Source organism: Ornithodoros turicata, chromosome 5, assembly GCF_037126465.1.
Source record: "Ornithodoros turicata isolate Travis chromosome 5, ASM3712646v1, whole genome shotgun sequence".
NCBI classification, from domain to species: Eukaryota; Metazoa; Arthropoda; class Arachnida; order Ixodida; family Argasidae; genus Ornithodoros; species Ornithodoros turicata.
In genome coordinates this window covers 29,332,572-29,346,831 of record NC_088205.1, presented here as the reverse complement: position 1 = coordinate 29,346,831, position 14,260 = coordinate 29,332,572, and the positions used below count along the sequence as shown (strand labels likewise).

General features: G+C 48.2%; 1 protein-coding gene across 2 annotated transcripts in view; it reads right to left on the bottom strand.

Moving 5' to 3' along the window:
• The window catches only part of LOC135395456 (uncharacterized), a 27,952-nt gene extending 13,692 nt beyond the window's left edge, over window positions 1–14,260 (bottom strand). For both annotated transcript variants that reach the window (XM_064626654.1, XM_064626655.1), the window contains exons 1-2: window positions 13,829–14,260; window positions 5,421–5,475 (exon numbers count right to left, since the gene is read on the bottom strand). In XM_064626654.1, coding sequence (XP_064482724.1) covers window positions 5,421–5,475; window positions 13,829–14,198 — 425 coding nt within the window. In that variant the 5' untranslated portion in view covers window positions 14,199–14,260. The remainder of the gene's footprint in view (window positions 1–5,420; window positions 5,476–13,828) is intronic.

Here is a 14,260-nt window from a genome sequence, read left to right as displayed (position 1 = left end):
AGGCAACTCAACAATACGCAACACTACCTCAAACTGGACAATGACCCAACAAAGGAGTACACGGCGCTAATAACCCATACCATACAGGACCTCCACGAACAAAAGCTCATCACACGGGATGACCTCAGATATCTCACCCCATCAAACACAGGCGCAGGTCGTTTCTATTTACTGCCCAAAATCCACAAGGTACACGCCAACGAGCTCTATACGGCTGACATCCCCGGCAGGACAATTGTATCTAATAACAACACACCGACAGAAAGACTCTCGAAATTCCTGGACCACTATTTAAACCATATTCCGACAACACTACCACCGCATGTACAAGACACACCCCACCTCCTCAGAATAATCAGAGATATAAACAACACTTGTACATTTGGTAGGGACACAATACTAGCCACGCTGGATGTGACATCACTGCATACTAACATCCCACACAACGACGGAATCACAGCCCTCTGCAATACCCTTTCTACAACAAACATCAGAAAAGACACGGAAACCATACTCGCTCTAATGGACTTGGTCCTTAAACTGAACTACTTCGAGTTCAATGGCGAATACTACCTACAAGTACACGGTACAAGTATGGGCACACATGTTGAACCCACATACGCAAATATCTTCATGGGGTTCTTAGAAAACAAAGTTCTCAGCGCCCTCTCATTAAAACCCACTGTGTACCTTCGATACATCGATGATATACTGATAATATGGGAACACGGGGAACATGAATTTCAAAAGTTCGTTGATCTACTGAACACCGCGCATAGCAACATAAAGTTCACATCCCAACAGTCAACTCACTTAATTAACTTCCTCGGCACCACAATATCACTAGACAACGGCAATCTCACCACAACCCTGTACAAAAAGCCAACTGACAAACAACAATACCTTCACTTCAAGAGTCACCACCCGCGTCACTGTAAGGTTGGAATTCCTAATGGGCAGACTGTACGCAGAGTTTGTTCAAACGACACAGATTACGCTGAGAAGCTTGACGAACTCTGCAGTACACTTGCGCAAAGGGACTATCCAGACTCCCTCCTAAGGCACTCACACTCGATCGAAACGAGGTTCTGGAAAACCGAAAATCCTGACGCGTGCCAAATAAGCTTCATCACAAGATATTCCAACGCACTTCCAAACATCAAAGCCATTCTACAGAAGCACGAGCCCCTCCTCCAAAGGAGTGACCGACTTGGCAATATGTTCACCCATCCCATACAGGTGACCATACCGACGCGCAAAAAACCTAGCAGACTCCTTGGTCAATGCCAAAATCAGCAAAACGCAACGCAAAACGCACTCAGCAAAACGCAACGTGTTCCCGTACACGGGAACACGACCCTGCAACCTCCCGCGCTGCAAAACATGCAAGCACGTTCGACACGCTAGCTCCATCAAAAGCACTGCGAGCAATTACACCCACCCCGTTAACCACGCATTCACATGCACAAGCTCCAATGTCATATACTGCATTGAATGCGGTGACTGCTCTATGCAATACATAGGTGAAACCGGCCAACAAATGAACAACCGCCTTACCGGACACAGAACCGACACGTCCAACAAACTCCTCAAAGCAGTCGCCGAACACTTTAACGTTCCTGGTCACAATTTTGACAACATTAAACTATATATTCTAGAAACCGGGTCTAGATCCACACGTGACAGCCGTGATAGGGAGTCTTATATTCAACGCTCTTCACCCGTCCGGTATCAACAAATCACAAGGCACCCTAGAAAAACTTCACAAATAAAATATGCTTTTCCCTTCTATCTCCATTATCATCTGTTATGTTCTGCATGGCCACTGCTTTCTGATTTCTTTATTGCATGCCACAATTTAAAAAAAACTTTGCTCGTTCTGGAATTTTCCCCACGTAACCACTGACCTCCTTATCTTTCGCTATGCTTGCAAATTCTTGCCTGTTGTCCCGTTTCGTCGACGTGTCCGTGAACCTCCCATTTTTCTGTAACCGCGGTCTGGAGCCTAGATCACTACGTTCACATAATCCCCTCCACACTCTAACAAAGCGGCCATTCACTCCGGCCGTAGAAGCCCGTACGGACCCTTTCTTCCCTCGGGGCTGTTGACCCACAATTCGCATGAACCTTTAAACACGTCACACCTGACCCCTTAAATACCATGCCAATGATGAGGACGGTGCCCAGAAGAAGAACAGTCTCTGTTCGAAATATCGGCGGCTTCTGTCCTGAGGCAACTCCCTTCCTACATCTCTTCCGGTTCGCTGGATTTCTACCCATCTACTTATACCCTTGTCAGGTTTCAAACTTAAGGGTGTGAACGGAACGGCAGCAACTTCACCGATAGCCCATTTTTGTTCCATTAAGAAACTGCTAAATTTTTCTCCATCTTCGTAATTCTTAAAAAATGCCACTAAGGTATTGAGACGTTCCTAATACCCTTCTACCAGCGGCATGGCCGACTGGGTTAAGGTGTCTCGCTCGTTGGTGTCGTGCTGACTGGGAGGTGGTGGGTTCGAATCCTACCATCGACTGTGCTGTCTGAGGTTTTCCCTGGGTTTTCTGAAGACTTTCCAGACGAATGTCGGCGAGTTACCCTGAAGTCGGCCCAGGATGCATACTAACCCCCCTGTCCCCCACTCCTTCCTACTGTCCTCTCTCCATCCGTCCTCATCTGTACGCCGCTCATAGCCACAGTTGCTTCGCGGCGCTAACACACACAAAAAAATGCCCTCCTTGTTAAAATTGGCAAAACTTGTAAACATCCGAGTTCACTGTGAGCAAAGATCGCGAACTAGCACCGTGCAACAGAATTCGGTAGTCTTGGACCGAAGAGTCACAGACAGATTATATCCTCACTAGGGTAAACGGTATTGTCCACTGAAAAGTAGCCCACGGAGGAGGAGGAGGAGGAGGAGGAGTGTCGTTGGGAGGAACCCGAGAGGTCTGCCTGCCTGATTAGGCGGCATGTTTCTCGGGAAGGGAAAGGTGGTGGAGAGGAGGAGAGGAAAGGGTGAAGTGGAAGACCGAGCGGAATCCGCTCGGGGGGAGGATAGCTGCGTCCATGGGCCGACTTCAGGGGAACTGTGCCGGCATACGCCTATTACACATCTGAGGGAAACCCAGGAAAAACCCCAGACGGCACAGCCGGCCCGCGGATTCGAACCGCGGACCTCCCAGTCTCCAAGCGCACGCGTGGAGAATGGGAGTAGCCCACCTCTTTCAGATTCCAAGCATTCTGGGTACGCTCGGTGAGGCGACGAAACAGAGGGACACGGGGGAAACCTGAGAGGGAAGGGAGAACGGGGGAGAGTTCATGACCAGTACGCCACGTGGTGGCAGCTCCCGTAACTAAACTCCGCTGTCGCGGATTCCTGGTCATGGGGTCTTCTGATGTTCCGTAACCCTGACGTTTAGGCTATACAACGTTACTCTTCCGCAGAAAAACCCATAGTTATACACAACCCCCTCCTCCGACTAGCACAGGCGTCGGGCACCTTGTGTCCGACGCCGCACCCTTCTGGCTGAGGCTCCTTGTTCACCCTCTTGATCAGAGAGTCCAGTCTGTTGTTTGCGGAGAAGACAACGGGCTCCCATTACCTGGACCCCATCTTCTGTAACCTATGGGATAAGTGGTGCACGTAAGGAATAACCGCACCCCTCAACTTCTCGTGTCCTGCGGGTGGCTCCCATCCTCTCACTTAGCGTCCTTCCCGCAATGATGATTATGAAGTCCTGTTGGTAGCCAGCCTTGTTGACTCTGCCAATCAGGTCATCCCAGGTTATCGCAGATCAACGTAAAAGACTGTTCTTTGCATCGATGTGAACCTGCATTGAGAGTTTCACAGCGAGGAGAAGCGGAGAAAATAGGCACCGCGAATACCGAAACTCATGCGGCTCTGACATCACAGCCCTCGCTGCCGCCAGTGAGGCAGCGCACGAGAAATCACTTGCTTACGGCTGCCAATGAGGATGGACGCAACTCTGAGCTCTATGACGTCTGCGCTTTGCTCGGGAGTGTGTTCGAGGGCCTGTATCTCGCTAAGTACGACACGTAGAATTTTTTTTTTCTTCACTGTTCTGGCGTGCAGTGCAATGCGTTCATGGTGTAATGGACCACATCTATGAAAGTGTCCCAGCCCCTTTGAAGTAGCAATGAGGTGATATTAACGTCGCTGGAAACCCTACCTCATCTGTCAAGCTGTCCACCAGGAGTCACCATGCAAAATATTTGCGCTCACCGGTGCGTTATAGCTGTGCAATCGAATTAAAAAAAAAAACAGTCGGAGAAAGCAGCCGCAGACGGCCGACACGATTCTCGCGTGACGTATTGGAGGCTCCGTGCCTTGTTTCTTTGCTTTTTCTTCGCAGTTCACGCGGCGCTTATACATGCTTGAGCTTTGCCGCTGCACGTCACTGGTCACGTGGGGGGAGTAGCACCCGTCACAACGTCCTCTCGTTTTGCGATGCACTCTTTTCACGAGGAGAATAATTTTTCAAAGGTGTGCGGAACAGCAGGGGTTGGCAGTAATACTATTTTTCTTATTATAATTTTTCTTTTTCTAATACAAATACTTTTTGAAAATGTGTATTATAATACATAATTGCATTTTTTATCAGCTTGGAATGGCTGGAAGAAAAAGGAAGCAACGGCTCATCTGTTCTTTGCTTGTTTCTCCGCCAGCAAATGTGATCTTCCTAGTTCGTTAGGGTAAGGCCTAGGAAGTGAATCAGCCCAACCGAAATCCATGTACGTTTATACGTTCTAGAAGGTTGTATTGATCCCGAATAAAGGTGTTGGTATAGTGGTGCCGTATGCCCGTCTACTTGCGTCCCTGCCCTGTTTTCGCACTCGATCCGTTCAAGATGCTATTATATACCAACAGTTTGTGTTACACGAGCAGATACAAGAGAAAACCTTGAGCTTGAGGAAAGGAAAAGATGACACACACATGCACTACGAAACTTCACCAGCTAGGCGCCATCCTCTCAGTTATACGGCGCAGTCCGTATAATGCGCATTGGTTGTGCATCGTGCATGAGGAATTGTGCCAAGCACCATTCAGCATCATATCGTTCTGTCTTCTGATTGATGGAAAATGGGGTGAATCCGCGTATCTTGGACACTTTGCATGAGGTGTGCACTTCCTGTTTTCAACGAATCAAGAGATAGAATGATATCATTCTGAATGACCCTATATGGCTAATGGCCGAATGGCTATATGGGCGGTGTTATGCAGCCAAGTTCTCTTTTTAGGGCGTAGGTCCGTCTTAGCGACCAACTGCGATAATATATTCCGCAGTTATGCTCATTGTATGGCATTGTTTCGTGGTAAAGATGCCCACTCGAAGTAAATGAATTCCATATTTGGATATCGCGTGCAGGACCATATACGGAATAGTGCCGAAAAGAAGCTTACCTTAGTGCAAGGTTGAGTCCCTCGTACCTCACGACAGTTGCAACTGGAACAAGAACTGGAACAAGAGAGAGTTCATACCTTGCATCACAAATTGTATTTTCATTAAAGACCCACTGGATTTCTCTAAGCTCGTGCTCAAATGTGGCTTGCAACTGTTTACAAACTTTGCAGCAACAACAGCAACACTTTATCTTAACGATGATGATTGGAGACTTTCATCGCGACACGGAATACACTCTGCCCAATTGAAAACTTTGCAGCATTGTGAACATTATGGCGTTGCGTGCAGGACACCTACCTAATACAGACACCTAATACAGAAGAAGCGAGTGGAAATCGTGAAACAGCCCTACAGCTTTAACGTCTTCTTCAAAATGATGTCGCCTTTCATCGACGAGAAAGGGCTCAAAAAGGTGGGTGTTTTCTTTCCTGTTGATTAGAACCAGCCTCGTAATACATGTTCTCGATGCATGTATGACACTAGGTTTTTGTTTCCCTTGTTTGTGGTACTTGCGTGCGCGTGTACACAAACGTCAACACGACAATCGACTTGTACAGTTCATAATTGTAGCGAATTGTAGATGAGATCCTAACTTGGAATTGCTATAAAAAAAAAAAAACTACTGTGGCAGAGATCTAAGGCGTGTCAGGTTAGACTTCAGTGGCACGCTGGAAACGTGTCTGCTTCAAGGTTGCCGGTCCGGACCGGAGCGTTAAATTATCTTCGTAATAATAATCTCATATGATGGCATGATCATAGTTGTCTCGTGATGTACAGCCACGAATTATCATTATCAGCGTGCAAGATCAATCCAGTCACTTGCACGAAGACCACAGAGGCGCACGGGCACACAATAATGCTCGTCTTGTGTCCTTGTATCCATAGGCGCCGTACTTACATTTTGTCGGAAGGGCGGGGGGGGGGGGGGCACACCTCGTAGTAGCGCTGTCGATACATGTCTTCCGCTGACTGGAACGCGTGAGCGTCCGATCCCTCATCATATCGCCGTGGCACCTTTCCTTGCCGTGAAGCCGGAACACATGGCTCTTCAATGTCGAACTTCTTTGCATCCCTTTGCATGTCGTTCCAGAAGTGCGAGAAGCCGTACCTAAGTTCAATAATATTCCGTTTGACATTTTCCACCATTTGTTCTGCCTGGTCAAATCTCAATCCCGGTTTCCGTAAAGCTGACCTCACGGTCTCTAGTCTCGAGAATACGAGGGTCAGGAACCTGAGCATAAAAAACGTCTCGAATCTTGATAATACCCTCGCGAAGCCCCCTGCTTTGGCTCTGGCCTCGTTTCATTCCTCTGATGCAATCCCATCAAGAAATGTCATCAGTTGGCTGTACTTACGAACAACTCTTGCAGTTTGCTCTCCTTGTCGTCATGGCCGCGTATTGCAAACCCTTGGCAAGCTAGATGCTGCAGAGACGATAGTATCGTTACAAGCGCTTTTCTTTCCGCTTCCGCTCCTTCCCTTGTACACAGACCGACGCTACATTTGCTCCCTGTTTCACAGCTGCTAACGCACGCAATGCAGCCCTGTGGGAATTTGTCGCTTCATGTGCCTGAAATCTCTCGACAGCTTTCTTCCAGTTGGTGAAGCCATTTTCCACAAAACTCAGTTTAGAACCCTTGTCTCTTGAAGTGTTCGGAAGAGGTACGTTCATTTTCGAAGTCGCGCGGCAAGTGGCACAGAACGCCTTTTCTTTGGCGGTATCACATGAGAGCCACTGGTAAAGAGTCTCCCAGCTGGGCTGGTAGCGTCGCCCTTTTCTTCCCTGGGGGCGTTCAGTTGGGCAGCATCATTGGAGGTAGTCGTTACGGCACCGCCTGAAGAGCTGCCGCTGTCCTCCGTGGCGCGAAGTCCGTAGGTCGAAGCATCCGTACTGGAGGAAGTACCGCTCTGTCTGCCCCTGTCTCAACCTGGAGGTGCACGCTTTTTAATCAGATATTGTTCCATCGGCATGCGACTTCTGGCACATGTAAAACCAAACAAGTCCCGGTTACACTACATCGCGTGTGCCTCATGTAGCTGAGTCGAGCTAGAGAGCGCCACGTCTGACACCATGTCGTGGCGATTCATAAAAGCGCCTCGGGCAGTGGACCCCTGCCGCAAAAGAACAATAAATGACTTTCTGTTTGGGGAAATGGATAACAGACACCTAATGAATTTGAAACAGTATAAAAATGTATGCTGCGCAACATTCACGCCATCAGGCAGATTGTGTGAATGTGCGGTCGGGTATCAGGAAGGCAGACTGCTCAGTTAAAGGACGACCACTACCGGGCCGACTTGTTGAGTTGTGGACCACGAAAAAAGCTAGGAAAAACGGTGAAAATGCGAGTGGCAGTGCAGCCCCTTTATACAGGGTATTTATTTATAGCCTTTACAGAATCTTATAAAAAACTGTGAGAGCAGCATGTCGTTTTTCCGGTAGAGTTCTACGGCCAGGCGGACATCCTCTCAATGAACGTGTGCAACTACAAGATGACTGATTACCTAAAATTCAATAATTAACTTTTTAACTATAAGGGATTTCGCACAAAAGCGAGATAGCAGATTGAAAGACTATCCTAGTTGCAAGCCATTTCACGTTTAACAAACCCTGAAACACGCAACGGCGTGGGTTAGGTATACAGTCAACCCTCGATTTATGACCCTTCGATTTATGAATTCCCTCGTTTTATGAATACTAGCACGAGGAACCGAACTTTTTACATGCATTTTTCCCTCTTTTTATGAACCTCGACATTCGAATAATGAATGGAACTTCTGGGAACCAAGTAGGAGTTGCCCAGCGTTTTTGTCCTCAATTTAAGAATGGATCGTTCCGAGGCCAACAAACACCATCAAATGTATTATTCGTGGTCTTATGGATGACGCCTGAACAGACAAAACGTTTTCGAGGTATTGCACCCTCGGTTCTTACGCGTGCACCTCGGCGTGCACCTGGCCTGCCCCTGTGGCCGGCCTTCCATTTGATGCCAATACACTGTGTTTCGCTGCGACCGGCGCGCCCCCACGCGGGACGCCCGAGAACAGCGTCGGGAGGGCGTCCGCTGTTTAGCACGAGGAAGCCTTGGCAATCGCGCTTGTGCGGCGGCTTCTTCGTTCGCTGGGGTTTGTTTAGGCAGCGAGAATGCCAAGTCACAACAACTGCTGCATAGTTGGGTGCAACGCGACCTACGCCAATTCTCCGGGCATCAGACTTTACAGTTTTCCATGGAAAACCTACGAGAAGGACCGACGTGCAACTTGAGACCGAGACGACCGAGAGACGTGAGTTGTGTAACCGACGTAGTTCCGGGGGGGGGTTGCTGACTTGTAATAGCTTGTAATTGCTAACTTTTCCATTCTGCAGGAGCACTGGCAAGTTGTGGGAGCCGACAAAGCACTCAAGGATCTGCAGTAAGCATTTCGTGGGAAATGTGAAGTCTGATGAGGAGAGGCATCCGGCTTACAACCCGTCCATCTTCCCCGACGTGTACAGGAAGCGGTCGACTCCATCGTCAATCGTCATCGTATATAAAGCCTTACACCACTCGCGTATGGAAGCGTATAACCGCGGATATCCGCAAGAAACTTCTGGGTTCGGATGAAATATGGACGCTTGTTGTGATCTGCGGATCGGACGTGGATGGCGCCGGATCAGGAGCGGGTCAGACTCGGATAAACCGCGAGATTGCGCCATCAGTTTGCTTCACACTAGGTACAGAAGATAGAGTACAAGATGTACGAAAGCCGCTCGCGCATCTGAGAGAGATCTCTTGCTCTGGCGTCTCGAGTCGAGGTGCGCGGTCGGCGCCGATCTTGCGTTTCACTTGCAATAAACTCTACTTATCCCGTTTGGTGCAAAATGTGTTGCTGTGCTTGGTGCCGTATAATCTTTCGTGGAAGCTAAACCTGTACTTGCTGTCGTGTATCCTGTGGTAGCATCATGGACGCTCAGGATCTGTCCTCGCTACAAAAGCTATGCCGCTCCGGGCCCCTTTTCTCTCTCTCTCTCTCTTTTTTTTTTTTTTTTGCTGTTTTGTGCTGACGGGAAATAACGTTTATTTCCTGGAAAACTGGCCTGATATATCGAGCATATAGAAACTGAACTACTGCTGGGTGCCGTGGGAGACGCGGATTTTTCGGATAGGATGCGGATGTGAAAAAGCTCATCCGCGCAGGGCTTTAGCTCACACGACAAAAAGTATTACTGAGACCTGCCCATCACCGCTAATCCCCAATCTCCGTTGCCGGCACCGTGCACACCAGAAACAATGCCATAAATTTAACCACCCAGGATTGCAATACGCGTGTTATGCTACAGAAGCAAAGGCTATGGTAACCTTGCAGAAGTCTGTGCCACAGCATATTGCTTGCTCATTAAAACCCAACCCAACCAGAGAAAAATTTAAAATAAAATGAATTAAAACAGGAGCCCAAGAAACAAATATAGCACCCCACTGGACACATGCAACGTGGGTCACTGTGGTCGTAACACCCTCTGTTACAAAAAAAAAAAAAAAAAATATTTTCGCCCGTATACGAAAAAACACCCTCGAGATTTTTTAATATGTTGTAGTGGAAGGCTCGTTCTATAAAACTGCGTTGGTTTCAGGCGTCTCTTCCGACCTCTTCATTGCGTGTTTTACGCTCGATTGTAGCGAATTTTGGAAAAATCGCATCCTTCCTCTTTTTTTCCTGCAATGACTATGAAAGATACGTGTCTGGCGATTTTTACTGTTGAAGTATTTCTTGGGGCCTTGGCAGGAAAAAATATTCATTAAAATTTAATGGTTTGATTTTCCACAAAAAAAATCGCGAAGTAGGAGGAAAATTGCGAAACTTCCGGTCTTTGTATACCTGCACCGATTACAGCACCACAACCGGGAGTTGGATGCTGTGTTGAGCATAGTTCCCTCTATACGCAAAAGAAAACCGCACAGTTCTAGGTGCTTTCTATGAGCCGCAGTTGCCGTTCACGCCAGGCACGGTTTTCGCCTGCGCTGTGAACTTTGCTCGTGTGTAGCACCCGCCACATTGAGATTTGGGAAGAAATGTTTCGTGGTGTGTCGCTTTGCACTATTAGGGACTGCTAAAAAAAAATTCGTAAAAATTTGGGATCGTTTTGTGGGGGCCGAGCAGGTCCGCCGGATCATTTCGCGTGGAATCGCCCAGCTGCAATTCTAGAGAGCTCCCGACCCCTGCGTCGAGACCGCCGTAGATGGCGCTGGGCGCGGGGTGCGCAGCGGCGCCGCCTACACGTTACTCGGTCCCTATACAGTCAACCCTCGATTTATGAACCTTCGATTTATGAATTCCCTCGTTTTATGAACACTAGCACGAGGAACCGAACTTTTTACATGCATTTTCCCCTCTTTTTATGAACCTCGACATTCGAATAATGAATGGAACTTCTGGGAACCAAGTAGGAGTTGCCCAGCGTTTTTGTCCTCAATTTATGAACGGATCGTTCCGAGGCCAACAAACACCATCAAATGTATTATTCGTGGTCTTATGAATGACGCCTGAACAGACAAAACGTTTTCGAGGTATTGCACCCTCGGTTCTTAACCCCTCGAAATCCGAACAACAAACGGGTTTTTTCAGAAGTGTTCCTGATCTCAATTGACACAGCGGAAGGCATGGTCCAAAGCAAAATTAAACTATTTAGTATTGCATAATAAACAGAGTGTGAATGCGCTAACGTCTGTTCTTTGTGAGATTGATACAGCAGAAGGCATGGTCCAAAGCAAAATTACACAATATATTGCATTATAAACACAATATCAACTCGGAAATACTGTTCCATTTGCTCGATAGTACTCACTTAACGGAATTTTCGATTTATGAATCCCTCGATTTATGAACGATTTTTCGGGGAACCGAGGGTGTTCATAAATCGAGGGTTGACTGTATATGGCCTTACGTTGCAGTTCCTGTAACCTGCTTTTACTGTAGATGGGAGAGAATGTAGAGAGAAAGTGAGTATAATGTGTTTCGTCATAATCTCCTTGCCTTCCCTGCGGATTTTAATCCGCTGCGCGGCTACGACCCCCTGGGAGGACAAGCCTTCTACAATTTCGCTCTCTGTGCTTGTTAGCAGATCGTCGCCCGATATGACTCCTTTGACGGTATTTATTAACCGATGTGGTGTCACATTTACAGCTGTTCCGGCAATACGAGTAAGTGCCAGTAGAGCGTCGCTCTGTTTCTTTGTTTGTACTTCCACGTGCAAGTCACCTGAATGCAGTTTCCTTGCAGAGTGCGATTTTCCTACGAGATTTTCAATGACAGTTGCAATAAGAAATGGGGACATTTTGCCCACAGGTTTTTGTTCGTCGTTGGAGTGAATTACAAGGTATCTTGGAAGTTTTTTTTCCGCTAATGCATTTTCCATGTCTTGCCTAGAAGCTACTTCGGTGCGGCTCCTTTTGATGGGCCGATCATGTTTTTTATGATTTTGAGAACCCATAAAGTGAAGAAAAATAATTCAGTGCTCGCGTTATGTCGCCCACCACCGAGCCCAACCAAGGGGACGTGTTTGACACGTCAACACTTCGGCGGGCACTATACCCAAGTGCAGCAGCAGACCGAAGATTCGAAAGCATCTGCCCAAGGTTGACCCCTTGCCGCCAATAGAAAAAGGAAAAACAGTAAGAGGGAGAAAACAGAGAGGAGAGAGAGATATAGCGAAATAGTGAAAGGGTGGCGACTGAACTGAATAGGTCTGACCGGGCCCTTCAGGCCCTCCCGTCTGCGAGAAGCCGGGACCAAAGTGCTATGTGGTCTCCCCAGAGGGGCCCTCTCGGGTCCAAAAGCAACCTCCAGATCAACTCAAGCACCAGGCCTCCCTTTTCCTCGGTTACGGGTAAGCCACGTACAGTTATACGTGGGGGTCTCAAACTCCCATGGAGACCCTTCCATAGCTTGGGAGCGGGCTATTGCGACAGAAATAGCCTGCAGGGCGATGGGGACGCCATCTTCCCGACGCCGGGGCTGGGCAAAGGGAAACAGTCAGCAATCACAGCTTAGTTTGGTGCTCTTAGATCCACACAAAGACGAATAGTACCGTTTTTCTTCTTTGCAACTACAATTGGTGACACCCACTCAGACGCGTCCACGTGTTCCACTACATCGTCGTCAGAAGACGCTGTAGTTCCCGGGAAACTTCATCGCGCACAGAAAAGGGTTTTTGGCGGGGTTTTTGCCTGCACCGCGGTTTCACATTATCACACAGTTTGACCTTGTGGACGTAGCCCCGTGCTGACCCTAAGCCGTCGGTAAACAGGTGCTGAAATTCTTGTTGTAGTTCTTTTGGCATTACCGGCGGGGCAACAAATGTTTGTAAGCAGCGTAATGACTGTCCCTCAATACGTAGCTGAAGCGCAGCAATGCCGTCGAGGCCAAGCAGCGTAGCTCCCGTGTTTACCACATAAAACACAATTCTTGAAGAATGTTCCGCGTATGTCACCTCTGCTACCGAAGAATCCTTCAATGGGAATACATTGCCTCGAAAAGTCAAGTAAACGCACAGAAGTTGACGTCAAAGGATGCTGAGTCGCGAAATGCTGGTACACTTCGTTGTTCATTATGGACACAGACGAGCCCGTGTTAACAAGAGCTTCCACGTCCCATCCGTCAACCTGTATCTTGACTCGAATATGTTGCACTCTCGAGGAGCCTAGCTGTAGCACCATAGGCGATTCATCCTGTGGCTCTGTAATCTCCGGTACCATTGCATCTTGGAAACCGGCATTATATAGTAGCATGTCCACACTCGTACTTCGCTACTTGTCTACTGTCGGGTAAACTTGGTGGATACTCAACTTGATGCGATATGACTCGAACATCTCCAGCTGACCGACACATTTTTGCAAAGTGGCCAGTTTTCCCACAAGCCCTGCAGGCTTGCCTTTTTGCCCGACACACACTGTCATTTGCTAAGTGGGCCTTAGATCCACATCGATAACATTTCAGTTCGGTTTTGAGATGCTTGCTAGTCCTTTGTTTACTTTTGACATGCGCGCTTTCTTTATCTTTCGCAATACGGTACACCTGCTGATTATCTTCGGTCATCTCGGTCATATCTCTGGCTTCCGCAAAAGTTCTATGTTTCGACGAACTTCAATGGCGCGTTCAACAGTCAAACGCGACCCTTCCAACAACAGCCTTTCACGCAGCCCTGGAATTACAGTTCCTGATATTATTTGGTCTCGTACCATATCGTCCTGTAGCATCCCGAAGTCGCAACGGACGACTAAAATCCGAAGGTCTGTCACAAAGTCATGAGTGCTCTCTCCGGGCCGTTGCTTACGTTGACGAAAACGGTGTTGCTCAGCAATTACATTTGGGGCATGTACGCAATGCGCGTCCAATGTGGCCATAGCAGTGTCATAAACATTTGGCTTACTTTTTGCACTTGTCGGTTTCTTTGCTGTCTCATCTTCCGATGGCTCCGACGCCGCACTTCCTGACAATTGTAGCGCTGGAACAACTTCTGGCAACGAAAAGTAGATACGCTGCCCTTCGGTCCCAACCGAGTGCAGCAGTATGGCTTTACGTTGCTCCGCTGGAAGATCCTGAGCTCCCGAAGCACATAGGAACAGTTCAAAACGGAGTCGCCACTGCCCCCAAGGAATGTCTGGCTTGCCTGGTTTCTCCAGAAACACCAGCGGTGGAGCCAGTCCAGCAAAACTTGCCGTTGTCGCCAGGCTCATGGTAAAAAGCAGCAGCCGAAAGACCAGACGCACGGCGACCAGCCTTGTCTTATCCGAACGCATTGTCACACCGTTGCAGACACACCCCCATCGAATTTTCCATCGTCGCCAGCTTATCTGTAGTA